The sequence below is a fragment of the Oncorhynchus tshawytscha genome, linkage group LG30, assembly GCF_018296145.1.
Source record: "Oncorhynchus tshawytscha isolate Ot180627B linkage group LG30, Otsh_v2.0, whole genome shotgun sequence".
In the NCBI taxonomy this organism is placed as follows: Eukaryota; Metazoa; Chordata; class Actinopteri; order Salmoniformes; family Salmonidae; genus Oncorhynchus; species Oncorhynchus tshawytscha.
Genome location: NC_056458.1, coordinates 9900535 through 9927599, shown reverse-complemented (window position 1 = coordinate 9927599; position 27065 = coordinate 9900535). Strand labels below are relative to the sequence as shown.

General features: G+C 40.7%; 1 protein-coding gene across 2 annotated transcripts in view; it reads right to left on the bottom strand.

Moving 5' to 3' along the window:
- Positions 1–4688: 4688 nt before the first annotated feature.
- The window catches only part of LOC112228790 (gamma-aminobutyric acid receptor subunit beta-4-like), a 61041-nt gene continuing 38664 nt past the window's right edge, over positions 4689–27065 (bottom strand). The window contains exons 5-10 of one of the 2 annotated variants that reach the window (XM_024394432.2): positions 15764–15846; positions 13242–13379; positions 11818–11970; positions 11163–11419; positions 10557–10646; positions 4689–10202 (exon numbers count right to left, since the gene is read on the bottom strand). In XM_024394432.2, coding sequence (XP_024250200.1) covers positions 9849–10202; positions 10557–10646; positions 11163–11419; positions 11818–11970; positions 13242–13379; positions 15764–15846 — 1075 coding nt within the window. In that variant the 3' untranslated portion in view covers positions 4689–9848. The remainder of the gene's footprint in view (positions 10203–10556; positions 10647–11162; positions 11420–11817; positions 11971–13241; positions 13380–15763; positions 15847–27065) is intronic. The other variant, XM_024394433.2, reaches the window with a different exon arrangement.

Sequence of the window (27065 nt, the reverse complement as noted above, 5' to 3'; positions counted from 1 at the left end):
TTGCAGTCATTTTGTTTGAAGCAAGATAAAATAAGAGAAGCCTGAACAGAGACAGTCAGCCTTCCTTGTCTTTTTTCCATCTCTGCCGTTCCAAGTGTATTTGGTAGACATTTGTAGAGGTTTCTTTGTATGTGCTGAATAAATAAGGAAGATATATATATATATATATATATATATATATATATATATATATATATATATGAGAGAGAGAGAGCGAGAGAGAAAGAGAGAGAGAGAGAGAGAGAGAGAGAGAGAGAGAGAGAGAGAGAGAGAGAGAGAGAGAGAGAGAGAAGAGAGAGAGAGAGAGAGAGAGGAGAGAGAGAGAAGTGTGAGAGAGAGAGAGAGAGAGAGAGAGAGAGAGAGAGAGAGAGAGAGAGAGAGAGAGAGAGAGAGAGAGAGAGTGAGAGAGAGAGAGAGAGAGAGAGAGAGAGAGAGAGAGGAGTGAGACGGAGAGGGAGAGAGAGAGAGGAGTGAGACGGAGAGGAGAGAGAGAGAGAGAGAGAGAGAGAGAGAGAGAGGGGAGAGAGACAGAGAGAGAGAGAGAAGAGAGAGAGAGAGAGAGAGAGAGTGAGACGGAGATGGAGAGAGAGAGAGAGAGAGAGAGACGGAGAGAGGGAGACGGAGATGGAGAGAGAGAGAGAGAGAGAGAGGAGTGAGACGGAGAGGAGAGAGAGAGAGAGAGGAGAGACGGGAGAGAGAGAGAGAGAGAGAGAGAGAGAGGGGAGTGAGACAGAGAGGGAGAGAAAGAGAGAGAGAGAGAGAGAGAGAGAGAGAGAGAGAGAGAGAGAGAGAGAGGAGTGAGACGGAGATGGGAGAGAGAGAGAGAGGAGTGAGACGGAGAGGGAGAGAGAGAGAGAGAGAGAGAGGAGTGAGACGGAGAGGGAGAGAGAGAAAGAGAGAGAGAGAGAAGTGTGAGAGAGAGAGAGAGAGAGGTGTGAGACAGAGAGAGAGAGAGAGAGAGAGAGAGAGAGAGAGAGAGAGAGAGAGAGAGAGAGAGAGAGAGAGAGAGAAAGAGCTAGGGATATATAGAGAGAAAGACATATAGATCCAGCAGTGCAGCGATGGCCACATTGTATTGGATAAAAGAGCTCTGTCCTAATATTTTATTAGACACATTCTGCCTCCACTCCCCCTCATCTCTCCACTCTTTCTGATCAACCTCAAAACAGGAGCTCCAAAATTAAAATATCTCAAAATGGATGGACATCCCAGAGTGAAGTGACCTCTCCCTTAGAGAGACACACCACGGCCAAAGTCAGAACATGGTTTCTCTGAAGGTAAAAGCAACAAAGGCGCGTATTCATAAAGTCATCAGTCACCAGTAAGAAATAAATGTTTCTACGAGTAACATTTTGATCTTTAATTTGTTTTTATTTAAAAGACCATCACTTACCAATGTGTGTTCTCAATAATTGGGAGTTGGGGAAGCAACTGCTGATATGAAGTAGTCATTTTCTCTCCCACTACTGAAGCACCTTCCAGAGAATCATAAGGAGTCCTTTGGAAGTCTGGCCTCTAACAAGACATTTCATTTCCTCAAACAGTTTCCCCAAGTCTATTTAAAAATCAACACGAAATATCTCCATGAGATATTTGAATAGACGATGCTCAGTTGCTTTATTCAAGCACAATTGTGACAACTACTGCCTTGCGCTTTACATTGTCAAAATCTGTGTTTGAACTAAACAACTCCATTCATCGCATAAGATGGCATGGTGCTGTCAGGCTTATGATGACCACAGTTTTGAATCCATTGTCTTGATATCATCATCACGTTTACAACTATGTACAGGTAACTGCCAAAATAAAGGAAACACCAACATAGTGTCTTAATAGGGCGTTGGGCAACCATGAGCTGCCAGAACATCTTCAATGCACCTTGAAATAGATTCTAAAGTGTCTGGAACTCTGTTGGAGGGATGTGACACCATTCTTCTAAGACAAATTCCCATAATTTGGCGTTTTGTTGATGGTGATGGAAAACGCAGTCTCAGGAGCTGTTCCAGAATCTCCCTTAAGTGTTCAATTTGGTTGAGATCTGGTGACTGAGACACACAAACCCCTTTAAACCTCCCATGCTCCTTTGAGAACCCCTCTTTCAAAGTCACTGAGATCTCTTCTTCTAGCCATCGTAGCCAAAATAATGGGCAACTGGGCATCTTTATACATGACCCTAAGCATGATGGGATATTAATTGCTTAATTAACTCAGGAACCACACTTGTATGGCAGAACCTGCTTTCAAAATACTTGTTATCCATCATTTAGTTGTGTTTCCTTTATTTTGGCAGTTAACTGTTTTTTGTCAACATCACCTTTTGTAAAAAAAATAATAATAATCTGATTTTACCACTCAACCCCAGCCAGTGCAGGGTAAGGGTTAGTTTTGCTTGTGACACAATAGAAAGTGTAAGCCATGAAGCTAAAGCATCATCTTCTTTATGACCGGTTCTGCTCCTTTTTTCCTCAGTGGAGCAGCCATCAATTTCTGGCCCATGTTAATGCACCCTTTCAATATTTGATGTTTTTATATGGGAGTGCTGATAATAGAACACGGAAATGGAGGGCACATTTTGCCGATCTAGTTCAATGGCTCTGCATCCATCTTCTTAACAGAGCAATGCACTCCAATCCTGTGAGTGCTTCTCCTCCACCAGCCCCTCCACTGGGGCCATTTTCAAAGTTTACCATAGAAAGAAAGACAGAGCGAAAAGGGGGGAAAACAGCAAAGATGTCTGGCTACCCCCATGGCATCCTGGTAAGAGTTGCTCCTGGATCTGTCTAACATGTCCCACACCAAAAGTCATGGAAAACATGTATGGAACTAGGATCTACAGAAGCTTTTCAATAACAGAATCTGACCGTTTCTGAATGAGAATCTTTAACTCCTGTAAGTATCAATGTGCTAACTTCACAAGACCAGATTGATGACTCTGGTCACATGCTCTTTGTCCTCTGTTATCTCTCCAAATACCTTCACCACTCTACATACCCCAAAACATAGAACAGACTCAGTATGAGCCAGAGGACTGAGCGGTCCAGCAAAATGATCTTAAATGATAGTAGAGCACAGTTAGTGCTAGGTGTCTATATTATGTTATCCATCTCTCTTCATGCAGATACGAGGTAAACAGTGCTATGGCTTGAGTTGAATGAGGGGCAAACATTGCACTTCTCAGCAGGAGTCACTTTGTGTCTTTATTTAGGAAATGGGGCACGAAAGGAGGTATACTCTCATTAATGCGTCATGGTTGTAATCAAATTAAAATCTGTAACAAGAAGACTCTCTCTTGTCTTTTTTCTCTTTTGTACTCATGGCTGATAGCCCAACAAGCCCTTATGAGAAAGCAACACACCAAACAAATAGGTGAAACCTCCCACGACAGCTTGGGATTTCAATGGTAAAGAACTTATTTTGTTTTTCAATTGATTTTTTTTGTTTTGTTGCAACAGTATGTTATTTACCTTTTGGGGACTAACACATTAAAATGAACTCAGCAAAAATGTGAATTAAACAATAGATATTAGTCCTCAAAGGGCAAACAAAAAGACATTGTCATTCGTTACTGTATAAGCCTTTATTAGTAAAAAGTCTGTTGTTTGAATGATAATCCTTTTATACCACATACTTTAACACCTTGTATTTGTAAAAAAAACACATTTTGCTCAAACACCTAAAAAAAAAGCTGATTTGACACTATAACATTAATTGGCACTGACAAAAAAAAGTTAATACAACTGCATACTATACAAATGTTGATTCCATGAGTACAACTCATACCCCAAATGAAATAAAACACCTCATTAGATAACTGAATCAAATAAAGCGCCCAATGTGAACTCATCAATTACAGTGCAAAAAATGAATACATTTGACTTCCAGGGTAGGTTGTCAGTACATGTCCTTTTTTTTATGAGAAAACAACAGTAATCATAACAATCCATAACAAAACGCAACAAATACAGCCAATTACGAAGAAAAAAAAATCTAAATAAAAATAAATATAAAATACTGATTGAAATCTTTAAAATAGATATGGGTTGGTGGCCTTTCAATTTAATTTATTTTTTAAACATTTTTACAGAATTTTCCCCATAGCTATTTGTTTTACAAGTAGTGTTTTCCCTGGTAAAAACTTATTGAAAGAGGGAGCTATACTGATGTATATTTGGGACTCAGCATAGCCTCCTGAAAGTACCATCATAATCAGTAACAGACCAGAACCCCCCCAGTCCAGAGGCAACTCATTTAAGAGAAACGGCTGGGAATACCCACTCAGCATGCAATCTCATGGCTTAAGTTCAGATGCTACTGTTAAGCATCCTTTACATCCTTTGTAGTTGAAGGGCGATTGATATTAGTGCTAAAGCTAAACCTGATAAAACTACAGTATGTACTTGGTGCATTGATTCCAAATTGTATGTGCTTCGGTACACAGTAAGTGAATATGATTGAGAGGTACATATTATTCATGTTGACCATGAGATATAAATGTACGTTCCATTTTTCAGTTTTTCTCCAGATTTATTGAATGTACAGTTTGTTTTACAGTGTTTTGTCGAGCTGGCTGTAAAACAAGTGCAACTAGAGCATGTAAACACTGGGTCCTTCCTTTCCTGGCTGTGAGAATGAAGCTGATGAAAAGTGTGAAATAGAAAAATACGAAAAGGAACCTTTCCAAACTTAGGTCATGCAAAACAAAACAATCTTCTCTTCTTAACATTTTTTTTTTTTTAGGTTTTCTTTGCAGAAGTATGCCAATGCCATAGAAGCTGTCCATGCCATTAGCAGTGAAGCTAGCTGCTATTACGTACTGCCCTGTTTTGTTCATGCATTAAGAAATATCCAGTGAAAGATATCATATTTACAGTACAATTCACATATAATTAAACATATACACAAGAGGCAAGAAAATTCACATTGAAATCAGTTCAACAGCTGTTGTTGTTTTTTGTTTTTTTATCTCCACTAATTTTTACCTCCACTAAATGAATGTATCAACAAAACATATGTGGCATAACTAAAATAAATCAGAACATGAAAAACATGTAGCTGGTATTTCCTTACAGCTTTTGAGACATGAAAGTGGTTTACATTTGCACGTAGAGTAGGTGTGAGTTCAATGTAATGAGTATATTGACTGCACTCATGCAAGAGTTTCCATACAGACCAATCATAAGTTACTTCTGGGAAAAATGAAATCATTTTTCACTGTAGGTTATATGAAATTAACTGTCATTGTGTGAAAACCCCCCCAAAACATGTATAAGCTATTTAGTGCATAGTGAAATTCACATCAAATTGATTATTTCCAAACAAAAGGCCAAAAGGTTGTAATCCAACTATTACCTTTACTTGATATTTTCACTACGCAGTTTAAATGCAAAGTGCAAATGCTTAGCTAGTACATCTGGCCCTAAGTTGTTTGTTAGAGTTGGGTGGCTTTATGTATTTTCTCCTTGTTTCTCAACTCTTTGTATAGTATGCCTTTGTAAGACTTGTTTTGCACTTTAAATCATTACATTTATTGTATTGCCATTGAACATTTTCACAAAATGTTTTGTGACCACTGTCTTGAAGCTATGTAAGCCAGGGTGATTTGCTATTTAATCATATCTCATTTTACTCAAGTGCTGGCTACTTGAGGGTGGGGAGGTTACCTAGCATGACATTTAATATCCAGTGGGCTCCATCCATCCAGGCCAAACCAAACACACCATAGGTAGGGAACATGTGTAGTGTATGTTGGATCACTAACAGACGAAAATCAACAGAGCTGAACTTTTTATCTACAGGCTGTGGACAAGAACAACAACTGCAAGATCTAGTTGTTTCCTGTGTCGAGATCTGGTTGGACATCTAGTGCTACTCTGACAACATGATCAGCTGGTTGGACATCTAGTGCTACTCTGACAATATGATCATCTGGTTGAACATCTAGTGCTACTCTGACAATATGATCAGCTGGTTGGACATCTAGTGCTACTCTGACAATATGATCAGCTGGTTGGACATCTAGTGCTACAATGACAATATGATCAGCTGGTTGGAAATCTAGTGCTACTCTGACAATATGATCCGCTGGTTGGACATCTAGTGCTACTCTGACAATATGATCATCTGGTTGGAAATCTAGTGCTACTCTGACAATATGATCAGCTGGTTGGAAATCTAGTGCTACTCTGACAATATGATCAGCTGGTTGGAAATCTAGTGCTACTCTGACAATATGATCAGCTGGTTGGAAATCTAGTGCTACTCTAACAATATGATCAGCTGGTTGGACATCTAGTGCTACAATGACAATATGATCAGCTGGTTGGACATCTAGTGCTACTCTGACAATATGATCATCTGGTTGAACATCTAGTGCTACTCTGACAATATGATCAGCTGGTTGGACATCTAGTGCTACTCTGACAATATGATCAGCTGGTTGGACATCTAGTGCTACTCTGACAATATGATCAGATGGTTGGACATCTAGTGCTACAATGACAATATGATCAGCTGGTTGGAAATCTAGTGCTACTCTGACAATATGATCAGCTGGTTGGAAATCTAGTGCTACTCTGACAATATGATCAGCTGGTTGGAAATCTAGTGCTACTCTGACAATATGATCAGCTGGTTGGACATCTAGTGCTACAATGACAATATGATCAGCTGGTTGGACATCAAGGGCTACTCTGACAATATGATCAGCTGGTTGGACATCTAGTGCTACTCTGACAATATGATCATCTGGTTGGACATCTAGTGCTCCTCTGTCAATATGATCAGCTGGTTGAACATCTAGTGCTACTCTGACAATATGATCAGCTGGTTGGTGTCTCAGTGACTGAGTGAGTGATAGCTTACAGTAAATACAACATAAATACACATAGTTACTTATGAATTCTATAGGCTAAAGCCCTTATAAGGCCATCTTAACCATGACACAATCCATACCAAAACCATTCATAGAAATCCTGATGACACTAGCAAGCCTAAGTCCTTATATGTGACACCACAGGGGTCGTTGGCCAAAAGGAGATGTATGGTTAAAACAAGAGTTATGCCATGTTTATGAAGTATTATGTAGGCTAGTTTGACATAGATCAATAGGGAGCAGAAGCGGAAGGTCCTTAAAATCTGATACCAGGTTCCTGAGTAACATCAAGTGACGTCATACAGTATTTCTTCCCCCTACAGATTAGCATCATCCACTGATTATGTTTTAGACTAAACAGAAACTCATTTTTTCAACCTTGAGTCTCAATAGCTACACTGTACTGCTTCATTTTCTGCTGTAGTGTAACCTGGCATTGCAGGTTGGACTTAGTGCAAACTCTGGTTCATTTCTCTCAAATATGTTGCAGAGACGAGCCGTCATTGGTGGCGTAACATTGTAACCAGTGACAACAGTATGCTACAGTATCCCAGATACAGTTCCGTTTACTATCAACTACAGGTAGAACATTGGAGTGGGATCCAACTCACTGGGGCGAAAAGCGTCAGGATCCAAGATCTCTTCTTTGCTCCACACTATGATCTTTCTCCTTTTCTGTATCTCTGTTTCTCGCTCTTTGTCCTTCTTTCTGTCTCTCCTCTCTCTCTGCCCCGTGGTGCATCCTGTCCTGTGCTAGTCCTCCATGGGGCCCAGGGCTCCCAGTTAAAGGTCCGTTTCCTTCCTGTCTGGTGCCGGCCAGGGGAAGGAGACGTTGGAGAGACAAGCTCTTGGAACTTAGGGGAGCCCATCAGTGAGTTTTGAGGAGATTGGTCACTGCAATCTGCAAGGCAGTAACTGTGATGCTCTCAACATTCTCTCCTCTCTTATCCTCTGGAACGTCCAAAGGACCCCATCTCTTGGTTTGGCTACCTCTGCATCTGACCTGCGACTTTTCCTCCCTCTGTCACCCCATGTCATTTGATAACCATGCAAACCCAGTAGATTCAACAATGCGCTGCATGTTTCAATCACAACCGCAATTGTCATTCCTTAGCATGAATATTCAAATCCACTACACTGCATTGTTGAATCAATGCAATGCTAGTTTGAACACAGAGATAGCCTGTAAATGCCAGTTTAAACTGAAATGCCTGAATGCATTTGCTCTTCTCTTCACTCTAGGCAGAACCAAATAATGAAAAACAAGGTTGTCCTTTAAAGGTACACTGTGGCTCAAAATGGCATGGCATCAACTCTGCAGTGGACATCTCATTAGTGTGTGGATCTGAGCAGATGGAATGTAGTGACATTAAGAGCAAAAGCCAAAAATAACATAGGGATTCTAGGCCTTTTTGGTTCACAATTTAGTTCATGGCTATATTTATCACACATCTTGTCTTGCCCCCTAAAAACTGAAAACCAATTTTTCCCGATTCTGCTGATGTTTCTGATCTTTGGGGTGTGATCCTCAGAGCCCATTTGAAGGGTGGTAGATCTCCAGTGTTTTCAGAGCTAATGGATGCGAGAGGTTGATTCTTTTTCTTCCTCTAATCCCGCTCCCCGCTACAACCGCAACTAAAAAAGCAAATTTGAGAACGCGGCCATTCAAATTTTAAGACAGGCACGTTTCATAGGAACTATCATATCAGTGCCCAACATTCTCAGGGTGAAAACTGTTTCAAAGTGAGAGAGTATTACATTCAACTACAGGTCAAACTATGGGCTGATATGTTGATTTCACTCTCATACAAATAAACCATGGCGATATCCCTTTTTTAATACACAATATTGTTTCTCACATTTTTATAGTGGAATAACTTCAAATGTGTTCATTCTAGGTATCGTTTCTTCCTTACAGAACACAAAGCTGAATATGAGGCAATAATTACTGTATCTACAGAGCATGTGAAGGAAGATGGTAAAGAAAACGCACATTATATTTGCCAACTATGTCCACGAGGATACTGAATTACAAAATGTACATTATATGTCTATTTTTTAAACAATCAAAATGAGCAATTCATACCTGTGACTTTTTTTTCTAGTAATGCACTAACTAGAACCTCGTTAAGTGACACACTCCCAAAAGCCCAGTATTTTCAAAACAAAATAATAATTACAATAATCATCATCTGGATAACCATAATGAAAATACCCCAAGGAACTGCTCTAAAAACAAACATGAATAGAGAAATGAAGAGAGGTTTTGCACTGACTCAGAAACGCAGTGGTCTAACATCCCATCCTGATGGCCCCCCAAACGCAGACCAGCATTGTACCAGAGCCGATGTCCCATAAAGAGAACAACGTCACTCGAAAAAAAAAGCCAAGGAACGACACATAATCCAAACAAGGTTGCTGTACAGGGTCGAACCGGAGAATTCCGTGTAAAGTTATCCATGGGAAATGGGCGGGGGGGGCTGGATATTAGGGACTTGACTCAGCCGATGCCTGAACACACGAGTCACCTGATTTGATGAGCTGCAGTAGAGGACGCCGATTACGGAGTATCAATAAAAAGCCAATGAGACTGAGACATCTCTTCTCTCAAGAGCTTTCGCTTTCTTTTTTAGCAAAAATATCATGCAGTCTTTAGTTCCAAAATCCCCCAAAGGGATCTGATGGTTGTTAGTTCGTTCGTTTCTTTGCTAGTTTGTTTGTTTCACAAGAAAAAGGAAACTCAAAGGCTTGAAATTATTCTTAAACATTCAAGTCATTCTAATAATACTTTATACAGGAGAAAAATCCTTCAGATTTACACACACACACACGTGTATATATAAATATAATATATAGAAATATGCATATACATACTGTATGTATCAACTTGTATATGTGTATACATATTTTCCAACTGTATCAAAGCCAATTTAATGTGCTCTCAAAATATGGCCCATGATTCCTAGTGGGATGCACATCAATTCACATAGTACAACCAGTAGATTAGGTTGAAAAATCCAAACATGATGGGGAAAAGGACCCGGGACCATTTGTCAATGGTGCTGACATCTGCCAGATTGGGGATTTTCAGCTTGAGCTTAGAGGAGCGCCGTCGTAGCCGACAGTTGGCCCTGCTGCGCATAGCGCTGCGGTCCAGTGAGTGGTGGCTGAAGCCGTCCCGGGGAGCCATGGGCTTCCTGAACTGGACCCCGGAGCTGTCGAATGACATCACTGAATTCCGGGAGTCACTGACGCTACTTCCTACATCTGACGGCATCACCTCGTTATTCATCTCCAGCGTGGTGAGCAGGATGTTCCCGTATGCGTCCACCTTGGAGGACAGTGGAGGGGTAGAGAGAGAACGTCAGGGAGTAGCAGAACACGGTGACATTACCACAAACTGTCCTACTAAAACTCTACACCCACCCAGCGTTTCATTTACAATTTTCAAGCTAAAGCAAATGTAATGATGATGTGGAAGGACATTTCATTTTTTCATGTCTCTTTAAAGAATTCTGAATTGATGCACTTTTCCCATTTTCTTCCTTATAGCTGATGCCTTCCGGTGCTTTTTTTCACTGAAAGTAAATCGACACAAATGAATTGTCATCACTCCATCAACCATTGTATCAGACCTCTATTAGGCCACAGTACCACAGCTCATATGATTTCTAAATGCATGTACCCCAACTTTTCTTTGCTCCTCGAGGTACAGATTTCTTCTCTGTGTATATGACCTGAGGGTGTTGGTTTGAAACGGCGTGGCAATGGAGTCCTTGCAATGGAAGAAGAAAAGTGAAGAGAACATTAAACCCCTATAACACACTGACAATTAAGCACAATTTCTTAAAAATACATAAAAAATGCATAAACATGAGGTTAACAAGAACAACTTTGCATACGGATGGCATGTCATTTTTCAGACGCAAAGACAAGGGGCTTCGTTCAGTCGGACCGTTTCAGCATTTTCCTTTGAATACTAATGTTTCTGGCTGCATACCCATTACGATTTGTTACATTTTAGACGGAAGTGGGTGAATGTTGGTTAGAAAGCAACTCCCAGGACAGAACAGAGATAAGACTAAGAATCAAGCCCACAGCAAAAACATAGACAACAACCTGAGAGGAGAATGAGAATGTAGTTTTACACATCTCCAGAGTTAAAGAAACAGCCACAGTATATCTCCAAGCCAAAATACTCTGCTCAATCAACTCTAAGTGTCCGTGCTGGAGGAAAAGCAATGGAGGGTGGCAAAATAGCCAGAGAGAGAAGCCAGCTGAAGATACAAACCTGTTCTCTCAGGCGCTTCTCTTCGTATCGCGGGCGCTCATTGTTGGTTTTGTTCAGCCGCTCGTGGATTTTCTTCTGTTGCTGGGGTCCCCGGCCAAAGAACACGTAGTTTACGAAGGCATATTCGAGCAGGGCCAGGAACACAAACACAAAACAGCCCATGAGGTAGACGTCGATGGCTTTCACATACGGGATCTTTGGGAGGGTCTCCCTAAGGTGGGTGTTAATGGTTGTCATGGTGAGCACAGTTGTAACACCTGGAAATTGCAAACACAAACACAAAGAAATTATTATTAGTAACAAAAACAATCAATAGTCATCGCCATCAAAGTAAGGTATTGGTCATCAGGAAGACCAACATGCAAGGTAATGATTTTGAGTGGGAAGTGTGTGCCTCTAAACATTGCTTGACAATTTGTTCCTGCAGGGTGGAGATTTATTCAATGGAAAGTGCACATTATTAGTGGTTGTAAGGGCTCCTTTGTGTAAGTGGGAGTTGGCCACTAATCTGTTTATGACAATTCCCAATTGTGCTGTGTGTAGCATTTCGTACTGCAACAGCAACATAAGTCACCTCAATGTTAGGGCAACCTTACCCACTCTGTTCACTGGGAATACTCTGTGTTGTAACACTGCAGTGGAAGCAGAGTCTTACCAAGGGCCACCCGAGCTGCAGAGGCATCATAATTGATCCAGAAGGAGACCCAGGAGAGGATGGTGATCAGGATGGAGGGCATGTATGTCTGCAGGATGAAGTAGCCAATGTTCCTCTTAATCCTGAAACTCAGTGATAGCCTGGGATAGGAACCTTTCACAGAAAACAAGAGAGAAGGAGAGGATGGAGCGATGGCGCGATGGAGCAATGGCGCGATGGAGCAATGGCGCGATGGAGCGATGGCGCGATGGAGCGATGGAGCGATGGCGTGATGGAGCGATGGAGTGATGGAGCGGGGCAGAGGAAACACATCAGTGAAGAAAAGAAACGCTGGCACAACTTATGAGTTCCAAAGTCTGCACTTTGACAATGCGCGGGGTAGTCATTTCTCCATTTGTTCAGACGGAGCACTTCATTTCCCCAAAGCAATGGATTCCTTTCCAGGGACAAGTTCGATTCCAATTAAACATGGCAGAAAGTCGCAAACAAGACAGATTTTTCCTCAACCCCCCCCCCGTCTCAGCAGGCAGCTCCAGCGTCCCTGTGAGAATTGTCATGGAAAGCTGCTGTGCTTTTCTCTGTTTAGCACTTTCTCTGTCCTCTAAATAGCACCAAAAGGGGATTTAAAAAAGGTCCGTAATTGGAGAGCACATCTTCTCACTCCTTAAGTGAGGAGGAGGAACCCACATGAGACCGTGCTGTAGCTGGTGGGGTGAACCTATGGCGCTTAACATTTATGCATGTTGCAGAGAAAAATGCTCGTTGTGATGAGACATTAATTGGTTGCATTGAATGTATTGATTATTCAAACAAGCTGAACAACAAGTTGTTAAAGAGAAATACATCTCAGGATATTCCCCTGTGGCTTTGACTTTCCCATACTTCAGCTAGAGAGAAATGTTTACCGCTATGAATGCATAGCTAATTCCATCAAGGGAATTTGTATGGCCACTTTATCAAAATGAGAGAAAGGGAATAAGAGAGCCATGATGGTTTTAATTTAAATGGCAATCGACTGTGAGATGCACAGAGTGAGAAATGACCCTATCATCTCGCTGGTCTGGTAAATCTTTTAATGAATCAATATTCAGGCATACATATTTTATCCCAGCAGGCCCTTCCTGCCATACCTCGTGAATCTAAATAAACAAGTGCACACACAAGGGCAAGACTACTTCAATCATGGCAACCTTTTCCAAATGAACTCAAGTTAACTGTCACACAGGGATGAATTGTGAAGCAGCAAGTGACAAGTGTTCCCCATTGGAATAACATCAACAACACAAAACAGTGAGTGGAACTGGACTGACAGTGTAACTCATCCTACAATCAAGTCCACATTAAAATATATTCCTGAGAATGTATTCTTATACCATACTATACCCCTTCAGCACAGATATGAGGTGTGGAAGTGGAGGCCTTACCTGTGGTAAACCTGACCTCCCTGGACACCAGCCGAAGCGCCACGATGGAGAACTGGGGAAGCTCCAGTTTGTCCACCCCCGTCACCGCATTGTCCCCTCCGTGCCAGTAGAACACGATGTCGTCTGTGGTGTACCCATCTGTCCCAGGTTACAGAGAATAGGTGGAGGGGATGAGAGGAGAATGAACAGGTTCAGTACTGGTACAACCTCTCACCTTAGACATTAGGGAAAGCCGAATGGGCCAAAGCAGAGGAAAATAGGCCTTCCTTCCATTGGTAACGTATAGAATCTGGTCTAAGCTTATGTATGTCTCCCACTTCAGCAAAACTGAACTATATAAGAGCCTGCATAATGACACGGCTAAGTTACGTCAGACAAACATGAATATTTATCATGTGTCAAGTCATGCTTCTGTTTATGATTCATGTTGACTCCACGGGGCTCCATCAAAATGGCAGTGGAATCAAAGCGAGAAGTGTAAGGTACAATTATGTAGTGCGGTTCAGGCGATACACTGCCTTACATTCACTGTTAAACCTCATGGCAATTACGTTTCCGGGATATAGGTGCCTTTACTGTATTTACATTTAATGACCACTCTTCTGCCCCCTGGCTGTGCCAGCTCTCTGTCCATGGTTATATACCAGCCAGCACCGGAGCACCATTCATCCACTTTTAATCTTTTTCTAAAGTTAGAGGTCCAGGAACTGAATTTGACACGTTTTCATAAGTGGATGCTCCTTGTTAATCTATGATATTGAACAGTTGTTAATGCATTTTATCTCCCATGGCATTCTGCCTCTCCCAACATGTAGCAGGATATAGAAGAGTTTCATTTCACAGCATGTCCAGATGTCCTCCCTTATCCACATGTTATATGATATTGAGGGTGTGTGGGGGTGATGGATGTGGTAGGTCTATTCATAATTACACTTTATATCTATGGGGACCTAGGTAGGGCCAAGCCATGGACATGTTATGTTGCTTGGCTGTCACTAATGGGGAAATCAATGGCATGACATCATTGGTTTGGAGAGGAATACTGTAGCTGTAACTTCTCTGTACACATTGCATGTTTCACATTTGCATATGTTAGGATGTGACAAACCTTTTTCACTCTGGCTGTAAAATTAAGGGAATTTGGGTTGATAAAAGATATCCATCCAATGCCATGCCTCTGTGCTGCTTTGCCATGAAAGGAGCATCGATGTTGTTATGACAGACGGGGTCCATCTGCCCGCTCAAGTTGCATTCAATGGTCAATATGTAACAGCTTCTAATTGAAATTACAAGCAAGCATTAAACATTTCACCTGCTTCTGTCACTGCAGTCATTGCCCTCTGAGTTAATGCATCTATAAGAAATGGTACTCAGAGTCAGAGATGCCAATAATGTTGGCCAGGATAGCTGCTTTAAATGATCCATAATGATCACATCTGCTGACAGCAGGCCTCTACAGACTGAACCCAGAACCACCCCAGTCAAAGATACATCAGTACAGCTTAGACCTAAACCACCCCGAAGTCAAAGATACATCAGAACCACCCCAGAGTCAAAGATACATCAGAACCACCCAAGGATACATCAGAACCACCCCAGAATCAAAGATACATCAGAACCACCCCAGAGTCAAAGATACATCAGAACCACCCATGCTGACATCAAGCCTCTGCAGACTGCACCCAGAACCACTCCAGTCAAAGATACATCAGAACCACCCAAAGATACATCAGAACCACCCCAGAGTCAAAGATAAATCAGAACCACCCAAAGATACATCAGAACCACCCCAGAGTCAAAGATAAATCAGAACCACCCAAAGATACATCGGAACCACCCAAAGATACATCAGAACCACCCCAGAGTCAAAGATACATCAGAACCACCCCAGAGTCAAAGACACATCAGAACCACCCGGGAGTAAAAGACACATCAGAACCACCCGGGAGTAAAAGACACATCAGAACCACCCGGGAGTAAAAGACACATCAGAACCACCCTGGAGTAAAAGACACATCAGAACCACCCGGGAGACAAAGATACATTGGAACCACCCAAAGATACATCAGAACCACCCGGGAGTCAAAGCTAGAGGGTGAAGTAAGGCTGTATGGAGAATTTTGGCCTAAGGACTTGGGCTTCATCTTTCAGTAAGGATAATACAAATGGTTCAATTCCAAATATGTTTTGTGAATATTGACAGAAACAACTTGAAATGCAAAAGGCTCCTTTTGTATTTTTCATCTAGAGACATACAGTATGACAGGTCTAAAAGTTGACTTTTGCCTTAAATGTATAGAGACGTGAGCTGAATTATGAAGAAAAAACCACAAACTGCCTACAATCATAGGCAGTCCCTTGCTGTGTTTTTAAAACGCTGTGATACCCAGTGAAAATGGCAGGAAGACATTCCTGCTGAGATGCTTGAGAAGCCAAGGCAGGTAGTTGGGGGAGGGATGGGAGGTGACTTAGCTAGAGTGCAGAGGAATGGGGGAGAAGACGTTTGTATTAAGTCCACCTACAGCTTTCGATTTCCAAGGTGCAGTTCTGTTCGTCGAGGGGGTACCTCCTCAAATCCATCATGCAAGCTGCTGTGGTGGTTATTCTGGAAAAGATAGAGAGCAGAGACATAGAGGGTGAGAGAAAAGGGAGAGCAGAGAGAACCGCTGTTACCTTGGTAACCTTTAAGAAATCGTAGCTTAGCCTTCACTGCACGATGTGGATCTTTAATTGAGCAATGTTAGGCAGTTGTCTTGTGTTAAAAAAAAAAGAAAGGAAATGCAATCATTGGCAAGCTAGTGTTGGATACAACCTCTCTGAGGTCTGATTTTTAGGAGCGAGGGATGAGAAGGGATGGGGGAAGAAGAGGAAGATACATTTAGGTCAGTTTCTAATAATCTGGCCCACTGTTTGAGATCTTCCATAATAGCCGTGGTCAGTTCTTTATGAATTTTGAATGAATGAAATTGCAGAAAGTGAGGTTGTTAGGAATGTGTTCTGACTGAGGCAAGTTGATTCCAAACAGAGAGAGGTTGGAATAAGAAATTGTGTGTGTCTCAGTGAGCAGCATTTTAGTGCTCATATATAGGCTTAATGACAGCCCTGATCTATGTTGTGACTGCAACCTCGCACACAACTGGAGCTGTTTGCTTCTTATTTACAGTTCTACCTATAGAAACATTATGAATGAATTCAAGCTGTTAAAATGTCAAACAAAAGCATAGGTACAGTTGAAGTCAGAAGTTTACATACACTTTGGTTGGAGTCATTAAAACTCGTTTTCAACCACTCCACGAATTTCTTGTTAACAAACTATAGTTTTGTCAAGTCGGTTAGGACATCTACTTTGTGCATGACACAAGTAATTTTTACAACAATTGTTTACAGACAGATTATTTCACTTATAATTCACTGTATCACAATTCCAGTGGGTCAGAAGTTTACATACACTAAGTTGACTGTGCCTTTAAACAGCTTGGAAAATTCCAGAAAATTATGTCATGGCTTTAGAAGCTTCTGATAGGCCAATTGACATCATTTGAGTCAATTGGAGGTGTACCTGTGGATGTATTTCAAGGCCTAACTTCAAAATCAGTGCCTCGTTGCTTGACATCATGGGAAAATCAAAAGAAATCAGCCAAGACCTCAGAAGAACAATTGTAGACCTTCACAAGTCTGGTTCATCATTGGGAGCAATTTCTAAATGCCTGAAGGTACCACGTTCATCTGTACAAACAATAGTACGCAAGTATAAACACCATGGGACCACATAGCTGTCATACCACTCAGGAAGTAGATGCGTTCTGTCTCCTACAGATGAAGGTACTTTGGTGCGAAAAGTGCAAATCAATCCCAGAACAACAGCAAAGGACCTTGTGAAGATGCTGGAGGAAACAGGTACACAAGTATCTACATCCACAGTAAAACAAGTCATATATCGACATAGCCTGAAAGGCCGCTCAGCAAGGAAGAAGCCACTGCTCCAAAACCGCCATAAAAAAGCCAGACTACGGTTTGTAGCTGCATATGGGGACAAAGATCGTACATTTGAGAAATGTCCTCTGGTCTGATTAAACAAAAATAGAACTGTTTGGCCATAATGACCATCATTATGTTTGGAGGAAAAAGGGGGAGGTTTGCAAGCCAAAGAACACCATCCTAACCGTGAAGTACAGGGGTGGCAGCATCATGTTGTGGGGGTGCTTTGCTGCAGGAGGGACTGGTACACTTCACAAAATAGATGGCGTCATGAGGAGGGGAAATGATGTGAGTGTATATAAATATATATATATATTTTTTGATGTGGGTATATTGAAGCATCATGTCAGGACATCAGTCAGGAAGTTAAAGCTTGGTCGCAAATGGGTCTTCCAAATGGACAATAACCCCAAGCATACTTCCAAAGTTGTGGCAAAATGGCTTAAGGACAACAAAGTCAAGGTCACAAAGGTCACATCACAAAGCCTTGACCTCAATTCTATTGAACATTTGTGGGCAGAACTGAAAAAGCGTGTGCGAGCAAGGAGTCCTACAAACCTGACTCAGTTACACCAGCTCTGTTAAGAAGAATGGGCCAAAATTCACCCAACTTATTGTGGGAAGCTTGTGGAAGACTACCCGAAACGTTTGCCCCAAGTTAAATAATTTAAAGGCAATGCTACCAAATACTAATTGAGTCTTTGTAAACTTCTGACCCATTGGGAATGTGATGAAAGAAATAAAAGCTGAAATAAATCACTCTCTACTATTATTCTGACATTTCACATTCTTAAAATAAGGTGGTGATCCTAATTTACCTAAAACATGGAATTTTTACAAGGATTAAATGTCAGGAATTGTGAAAACTGAGTTTAAATGTGTTTGGCTAAGGTGCATGTAACCTTCCGACTTCAACTGTACATCTTTAATGCTTTATGTAAACATCTATTTCATTCAAACCCAAAAGCCAACAATCAAAACGCAGAAAGTCAATTTACCAAGCTTGTTTAATTCCCTTGGGATACATTGAATCAGTTGAAAAATGAAACAAAATGTATATGCTTTAAATCTCACACTAAATTGTGATCGACTGACGTATATTTTTCCGCCAGGTGTGTTTATGAGGGGTGTACATTCATTATATTCCATTTCAATAAATCCAGAAAAGTAGGAAAAGTGCACTGCTTACAGATTATTAGTGTGGGAGTCTATGGCATTGAACTGAGATATTAACTAGTGCAGCACATTTTAGTAATTACATTTGTGCTGTTAAGTCATACCAGCTTGTGCCTGCTTTCAGGTTTGTTGTATAAATGAACTAGGGAGCTCACTGGTTTGCCTGAATGGGAAAACTAATTGAGTTTCAACTCATCAACCCCTGTGTGTCAGATGCACCGTCACATTTATGGGGAGAATTTGAAAGGTAAACCATTTGTGTGTGTTAGGGGGTGGGAGAGAGTGGTGGGGAGTTGACCATTTACAGCAGCCTATTTTACATTTGGGATGCCCAATGTAGGATACCTGAGTCCATGCTGTCTTCCAGACTGCTGGACAATTCAGCACATTGCAAAAGATTCCCAGTGTGCAGGCTAATACAAGCCAACCCAACTACTGTCACACACATGCACAGGTACTGGTGAAGTGTATAGAGAGCAATAGGAAAACAATGTGGAGTGTTAGCATTTCAAATGTTAGCATTTACAACCATGATGAAAACAGAACCCATTTCAATACAGTGAGTCACCGTTTGGGACAATATACTTTTTGACTCCCTCTACTTTGGTGCGTTAGGACATAATGCCGTAGCAAAATTATTCTGACTCTCCCCATGGCACAACACAACCTCATTATCACTCCCCTCCGGCTTTATCATAGACCAAGTACATTTCACTTCGCATTGTACATTGTTTTCTATCTCACAACTTTACTGTAAATGACTAATGTAAAGCAAAGCTGCAAAATGTTGGGGAAAGAAACAAAGCCTGTGTCCCTTTGGGCTCTGGCTGCTGTGCTACTTTGAAAGGGCCCCAGGATGCTCCTCTCCCCCCAGCAGCCCCCCAGTCCTCTGGGTGGGTCCCTGTGGGCACCTCACTGCAGACTCACTGTCTGGGATGTTTCATTGATGAAACTGGGACATTGTGGTGATGAGGGATTAGGAGGGTGGTTTGTGGCTTTTTTCTGGGGCACAGAATTCTGGATGGGAATTGAGCCTCCTTTCCAGTCAAACAAATAAGCAGAAATAAGTGGTTCACTATATTTGTTTGTATTGTGCAGTACAAGAGTGACTGCTATATGCAATAGTAAATGGGACATACAAAAGCGACTGATACATGCAATAGCGACTGCTGCAAACAATAGTGACAGCTACAAACAAAAGTGACCTCAACATACATTAGTGACTGCTTCATACAATAGTGACTGCTACATACAATAGACTGCATCATACAATAGTGACAGCTACATACAATAGTGACAGCTACATACATTAGTGACAGCTACATACAATAGACTGCATCATACAATAGTGACTGCATCACAAGAGTGACAGCTTAATACAATAGTGACAGCTTAATACAATAGTGACTGCTACATACATTAGTGACAGCTACATACAATGGTGACTGAAAAATACAATAATGACTGCTACAAACAATAAGGACTGGTACATACAATAGTGACTGCTATACACAATGGTGACCGCTACATACAATAGTGACTGCTAAACACAATAGTGGCTGCAACATACAATTGTGACAAGCACATACAATAGTGACTTCTTCATACAATAGTGACTGCTTAACACAATAGACTGCTTCATACATTAGTGACAGCTACATACAATAGTGAATGCTACAAACAATAATGACAGATGCATACAACAGTGACTGCAACATACAAATGTGACTGCTACAAACAATGGTGACTGCTACATAAAACAACAACTGCTACATACAACAGTGACTGCTACATACAACAGGAACTGATAGTTGCAATAGTAACTGCTACATACAATAGTGATTGCTACATACAATGGTGACTGCTACATACAATGGCGACTGCTACACACAATGGTGACTGCTACATACAATGGTGACTGCTACACACAACAGTGATTGCTATATACAAAGGTAACCGCTACATACAATAGTGACTGCTACATTAAATAGCGATCTCTACATACAATGGTAACCGCTACATACAATATAGACTGCTACATACAATATCGACTGCTACATACAATATCGACTGCTACATACAATAGTGACTGCGACATACAATAGTGACTGCGACATACAATAGTGATTGCTACATATAACAACTGCTAAATACAAAAGTGACTACTACATACAAAAGTAACTGCTATATACAATGGTGACTGCAATACAATAATGACTGCCACATACAAAACCGACCGCTACATACAATAGCAACTGCTATATACAATGGTGACCGACACACACAATAGTGACAGATAAATACAAATGTGACTGCTACCTACATTAGTGAGTGCTACATACACTGGTGAATACTACATACAATATTGACTACTACATACAACAGTGAGTGCTGTATACAACAGTGACTGCTCCGTACGATATTGACTGCTACATACAATGTCGACTGCTACATACAATATCGACTGCTACATATAATATCGACTGCTACAGACAATGGTGACTGCGACATACAATGGTGACTGCTACATATAATGGTGACTGCTACATATAATGGTGACTGCTACATACAATGGTGACTGCTACATATAATGGTGACCGCTAAATACAATAGTGACGGCTAAATACAATGGTGACTGCTAAATACAATAATGACTGCTACATACAATATCGACTGCGACATACAATAGTGACTGTGACATACAATAGTGACTGCTACATATAACAACAACTGCTAAATACAAAAGTGACTACTACATACAAAAGTAACTGCTATATACAATGGTGACCTCTACATAAAATAGTGACTGCAACATACATTAGTGAGTACTACATACACTGGTGCATGCTACATACAATCCTGACTGCTACATACTATAGTGATTGCTACATACAATGGTGACTGCTAACTACAATAATGACTGCTACATACAAGAGTGACTTGTATATACAACAGTGACAGCTATATACAATGGTTACCACTACACACATTAGTGACAGCTGCATACATTAGTGAGTACAACATACATACTAGTAAATGTCACGTACAATATTGACTGCTCCATACAAATGCGACCTATACATACAATAGTGACTGCTACATACAGTGGTGACAGCGACACACAATGGTGATTGCTATATACAAAAACAACTGCTACATAAAAAAGTGACTTCTACATACAATAGTTAGTGACAGGTAAATATAATTGTGACTGCTACATACATTAGTCAGAGCTACATACATTGGTGACTGCTCCATACAAAATGGACTGCTCCATACAAAATGGACTGCTCCATACAAAATGGACTGCTCCATACAAAATGGACTGCTCCATACAAAATTGACTGCTACATACAAAATTGACTGCTACATACAAAAGTGACTGCTACACACAATATCGAGTGCTGCATACAACAGTGACTGCTCCATACAATATTGACTACTACATACAATATTGACTGCTACATACAAGTGACAGCTACATACAATGGTGACAGCTACATACAATGGTGACTGCTAATTACAATAATGACTGCTACATACAATAACGACTGCTAAATAGAAGAGTGACTTGTACATACAACAGTGACTGCTATATAAAATGATTACAGCTACATACAATAATGACTGCTAAATTCATTAGAGTTAAACATACACTGGTGAATGCTACATACAATATTGACTGCTACATATAATAGTGACCTCTACATACAATAGTGACTGCGACATACAATGGTGACCGCTACACAAAAGAGTGACTGCTACATACATTAGAGTACTACATACACTGGTGAATGCTACATACACTAGTGACTGCAACACACATTGGTGACTGTTACATAAAATAGTGACTGCCACATAGCATATAGACTGCTACATATAATGGTGACTGCTACATACAATAGAACTGCTACACACAATAGTGACTACTACACACAATAGTGACTGCTACACACAAGTAAGTGCTCCATACAATATTGACTGCTACATACAATAGTGATTTCTACTTAATAGTGACTACTCCATACAATATTGACTGCTACATACAATAGTGACTGCGACATACAATAGTGACTGCGACATACAATAGTGACTGCGACATACTATAGTGACTGCGACATACAATAATGACTGCTCCATACAATGGGGACCACTACATACAATAGTGACTGATACATACAAGTGACTGCTACATAAAATGGTGACTACTACATGCAATAGTGAGTGCTACATACAACAGTGAGTGCTACATACAACAGTGAGTGCTACATACAACAGTGACTGCTACATACAACAGTGACTGCTACATACAACAGTGACTGCTACATGCAACAGTGACTGCTACATGCAACAGTGACTGCTACATGCAACAGTGACTGCTACATGCAACAGTGACTGCTACATACAACAGTGGCTGCTACATACAACAGTGACTGCTACATACAACAGTGGCTGCTACATACAACAGTGACTGCTACATACAACAGTGACTGCTACATACAACAGTGACTGCTACATACAACAGTGACTGCTACATACAATAGTGACTGCTACATACAATAATGCCTGCTTCATACTAAGGTGACTGCTACATACAATAGTGACTGCTACATACATTAGAGTACTACATACACTGGTGAATGCTACATACAATATCAACTGCTACATAGCAAGGTGACCTCTTCATCCAAAGTGACTGCTACATACAAATGGTGACTGCTACATGCAATAGTGACTGCTACATACAATTGTGACTGCTACATACAATAGTGACTGCTACATATAATAGTGACTGCTAAATACAATGGTGACTGCTACATACAATTGTGACTGCTACATATAATTGTGACTGCTAAATACAATGGTGACTGCTACATACAATTGTGACTGCTACATATAATAGTGACTGCTAAATACAATGGTGACTCCTACATACAATAGTGACTCCTACATACAATAGTGACTCCTACATACAATAGTGACTCCTACATACAATAGTGACTCCTACATACAATAGTGACTCCTACATACAATAGTGACTCCTACATACAATAGTGACTCCTACATACAATAGTGACTCCTACATACAATAGTGACTCCTACATACAATTGTGACTGCTTCATACTATGGCGACTGCTACACACAATGGTTACTGCTACATACAATTATGACTGCTAAATACAATAGTGACTGCTGCATTCAATCGTGCTACATTCATTCTGTTGCACAGTCAAAATAATGTTGTGTCCCCGTGTCACGCCTGCTGAAAACACTCTAGGCGTATACTGTATGTTCCTTCTCATGTAAGAGAAGCTCACATGCCAATCGAATTAACAGGAATGTCTTCCCCGTGAATGGTAAAGGGATCATGGTCTTCATGATAAGTCATAGAGGCATATTTGTTACAATCATGAATATATACCCGACAGGCAATCTGTACAGGCATGACTTTGTCCTCACTTCATCCTTCCACCTTTTCACCAACTCCCTCTGGGTAACAAGAGATGCTGCGACCATTTCCGCTCCTTCCTCTGCACCCACAGCTGATTCCACCAAGAGACATATTAAATAAGCATTTACCAGACCATTAGTTTCCCGTCTCACTTCCAAACATCATCAAATTCTCATTAATACCCCAGTCTGTCTGACAGATCCTAAAACATCTACCCCTCGGAGACAGACACCAAGATGTCCCTGTGTTTGGTGGGGTGGACTGGGGATGAGGACCTAGTTGATATGAACAATCTCAAAGTGATTTAGTGAGGCAGTGTTAACAAAGTGTATGCTGACTGGCTGAAAAACCACCAAAAGAATGGAGAAGACTGCCATTCTCTTGCAGACACTGGATAATGCTATCATGTATCTCATGTCAATAAGCAAGGGCATGCGCTAAGTCCCCCATTCTGGAAAAATAACACAATCCTTTTCCAGAGGCTTACCTAAGCTATATTTCATCTTCCAGACAATAGGGACATGACAAGAGCAAAATACCATCTCCACTGATTGTGAAGTGGAATGAGGTAATAGAGCCTCATAACAGAGCTACGCATCAGATAGTAATACAGTCATTACAACAGCATCTGTACATTTAGCTGTAAGCTTCCTATAATTAACATTTGCAGCTGAATTCGTTTTTTTTGTTGCTTTGAAACATTTAAAAAAAAAATGGGACTGCCCTGTGTAACAAAAGAAACGAACATCATTGGCCAAAGCACATCAGCATTATTTTGAACCCAAAGAAGGCCTCCATTCACTGTAGGCACATGATGCTAAAAAAATAAAGTTAAGTCAAATGAATTTATTTAAAAGCACAAGTGCATGTGTACCATGTGTACAGTCAGATCCAAAATGATTGGCACCCTTGATAAAGATGAGAAAAAAAGACTGTATAAAATAAATAATGCAAATACTGAGATATTTTGTATGCTACATTTTATACTAGTACAATTGCTCAGAGAAAGATATTTTGTTTAGCAAGTCATATTTTTGGGGGGGTAACACATTATTTGGATAGTCCATCTGGGCAATTTAATGGTAAGGGAATTTAGGTTTTGACTCAGTATTTTCCCCTTAAAATGTATGCCAAACAAAAACCATTCATTTCAAAGTTTAGCTCTATCTACAAGGACAACTTTTAACAATTTCCACTGAACATCTTACAAAAACAAATTTAGTGGAAGAACTGTGCAGATGCAAAGTTTGTTAAGGGAATTATGGAGAAAGTCAGGTTTTCATGTGACAACGTTTTCCACAAACTCTATTAAATATCTGTTCCGAACTAAGATTCAAAGATGTGTGTGTCAGCTATGACATGACACATAGCTGGGTGTGTCAGCTATGACATGACACATAGCTGGGTGTGTCAGCTATGACATGACACATAGCTGGATGTGTCGGCTATGACATGATACCTTGAGTTAGATTTTTAAAATTTTAGTTATTGAACTACAGTAAGTGAAGTGGATTTACACCTGGTAACGGAATTAAGGGAATGGGTTTACATCATGGGTCACTGATATGTACTACACAGAAATGCGTAATTATGTAAATCAATGTCATTCTCTTCATTTTTTCACAAGTTTGGACATCACAGCAGATTACAGTGCAGTAAAGTAGAGTCCAGTACAGACAGATAAACCATGTGATTCTATGTTCAGCAAAGATATTCTGTGTATAAGTGACACGCGAGGGCAAAAAAGCATCTAACACAATTCTACGAGTAGTCTGAGGCAGACGTTAGGTAACGAGAGTTTTCAAGTGCAACATTAATAACGACGGTTTTGGGAAACAGTTCAGAGATTTTAACAATGCTCCTACGACGGTTCTAACAATGAACTTAGCCTTAATATGCTTTTGGGAAACCTGGTCCAGTACTGTGCTATCCAAACTTGGGAAACATACGTCTATGATGGGTTCAGATTTGGTCCACTCTGGTCCATCTGTGGACGTTAACATCAAGGCCAGAGTGGACTGACCAAATTTCAACGACCCTAACCGCAAACTTAGCAGACAGTTGCTTATCAACAGATAGTATGACCATCTATAGAGAATCAACAGATGGACAATCGAAAGTTGTTTTTTAAAATTTCCGCCAAAAAGATAGGAGTCAAAACAACTGTTTTCAGTACCTTTCAATACCTCACCTTGCGAGGATAATGGCACTGAGCCTTTTTCAAAAATGTTTTATGAGATTGGAGAACACATTGGGAGGGATCTTAGACCATTCCTACATACACAATCTGCCCAGATCCTTAATATGCTTTGTCAGTGCTTATGGACTGCCTTCTTCAATTCACACACACACACAATGGGGTTCAAGTCCAGAGACTGACATGGCCATTTTATGGTAATTTAACCTCCTTTTTGGAATTTGATGTGTGCTTGCGGTCATTGTCTTATTGGAAGTTTCAGCCTGCTGGTAGAGGCAACCAGTTTTTTGGCTAAAAAAATCATGGTACTGGGTAAAGTTCATGATTCAGTTGACCTTAACAAGGGCCCCAAGACCAGTGGAATAAAAATAGCCCCATAACATCAAAGTGCCACCATCATATTTGACCGTAGTTATGAGGTACTTTTCTGCATATGCTTCTGTTTTTCAACACCAAATGCACTGCTGGTGTACCTGGCCAAACAGCTCTATTTTCATGTCATCTGACCAAAGCACCAGTTCCAATCCATGTGCCAGTGCCGTTTAGAAAACTCCAGGCGTTTACATTTGTTGGATGACATGAAAATAGAGCTCTTTAGCCACGAACAACAGTGGTGGGTTTGGCGTCGAAAGAAAGAAGCTTATGCAGACAAACTTGGCTGCAAGTGGATCTTCCAGCAAGACATTGACCCCAAGCACACATCAAAATCCATAAAGAAATGGTTAATTGACCACAAAATCAATATTTTGCAATATCAGTCTCTGAACTTGATCCCCATTGAAAACCTGTGTTTTGAATTGAAGAGGACAGTCCATAAGCAAAGGACAAAGGATATTAAGGATCCGTAAAGATTATGTATGGAGGAATGATCTAAGATCCCTCCTAATGTGTCTTCCAATCTCATAAAACACAAGAAAAAGGCTCAGTGCCGTTAAGGTGGGGTACTGAAAGGCATGTTAAACAGGGGTGTCAATCATTTCCCCCAGTACTGTATTTTTTTGAGAAACAAAATGATTACTT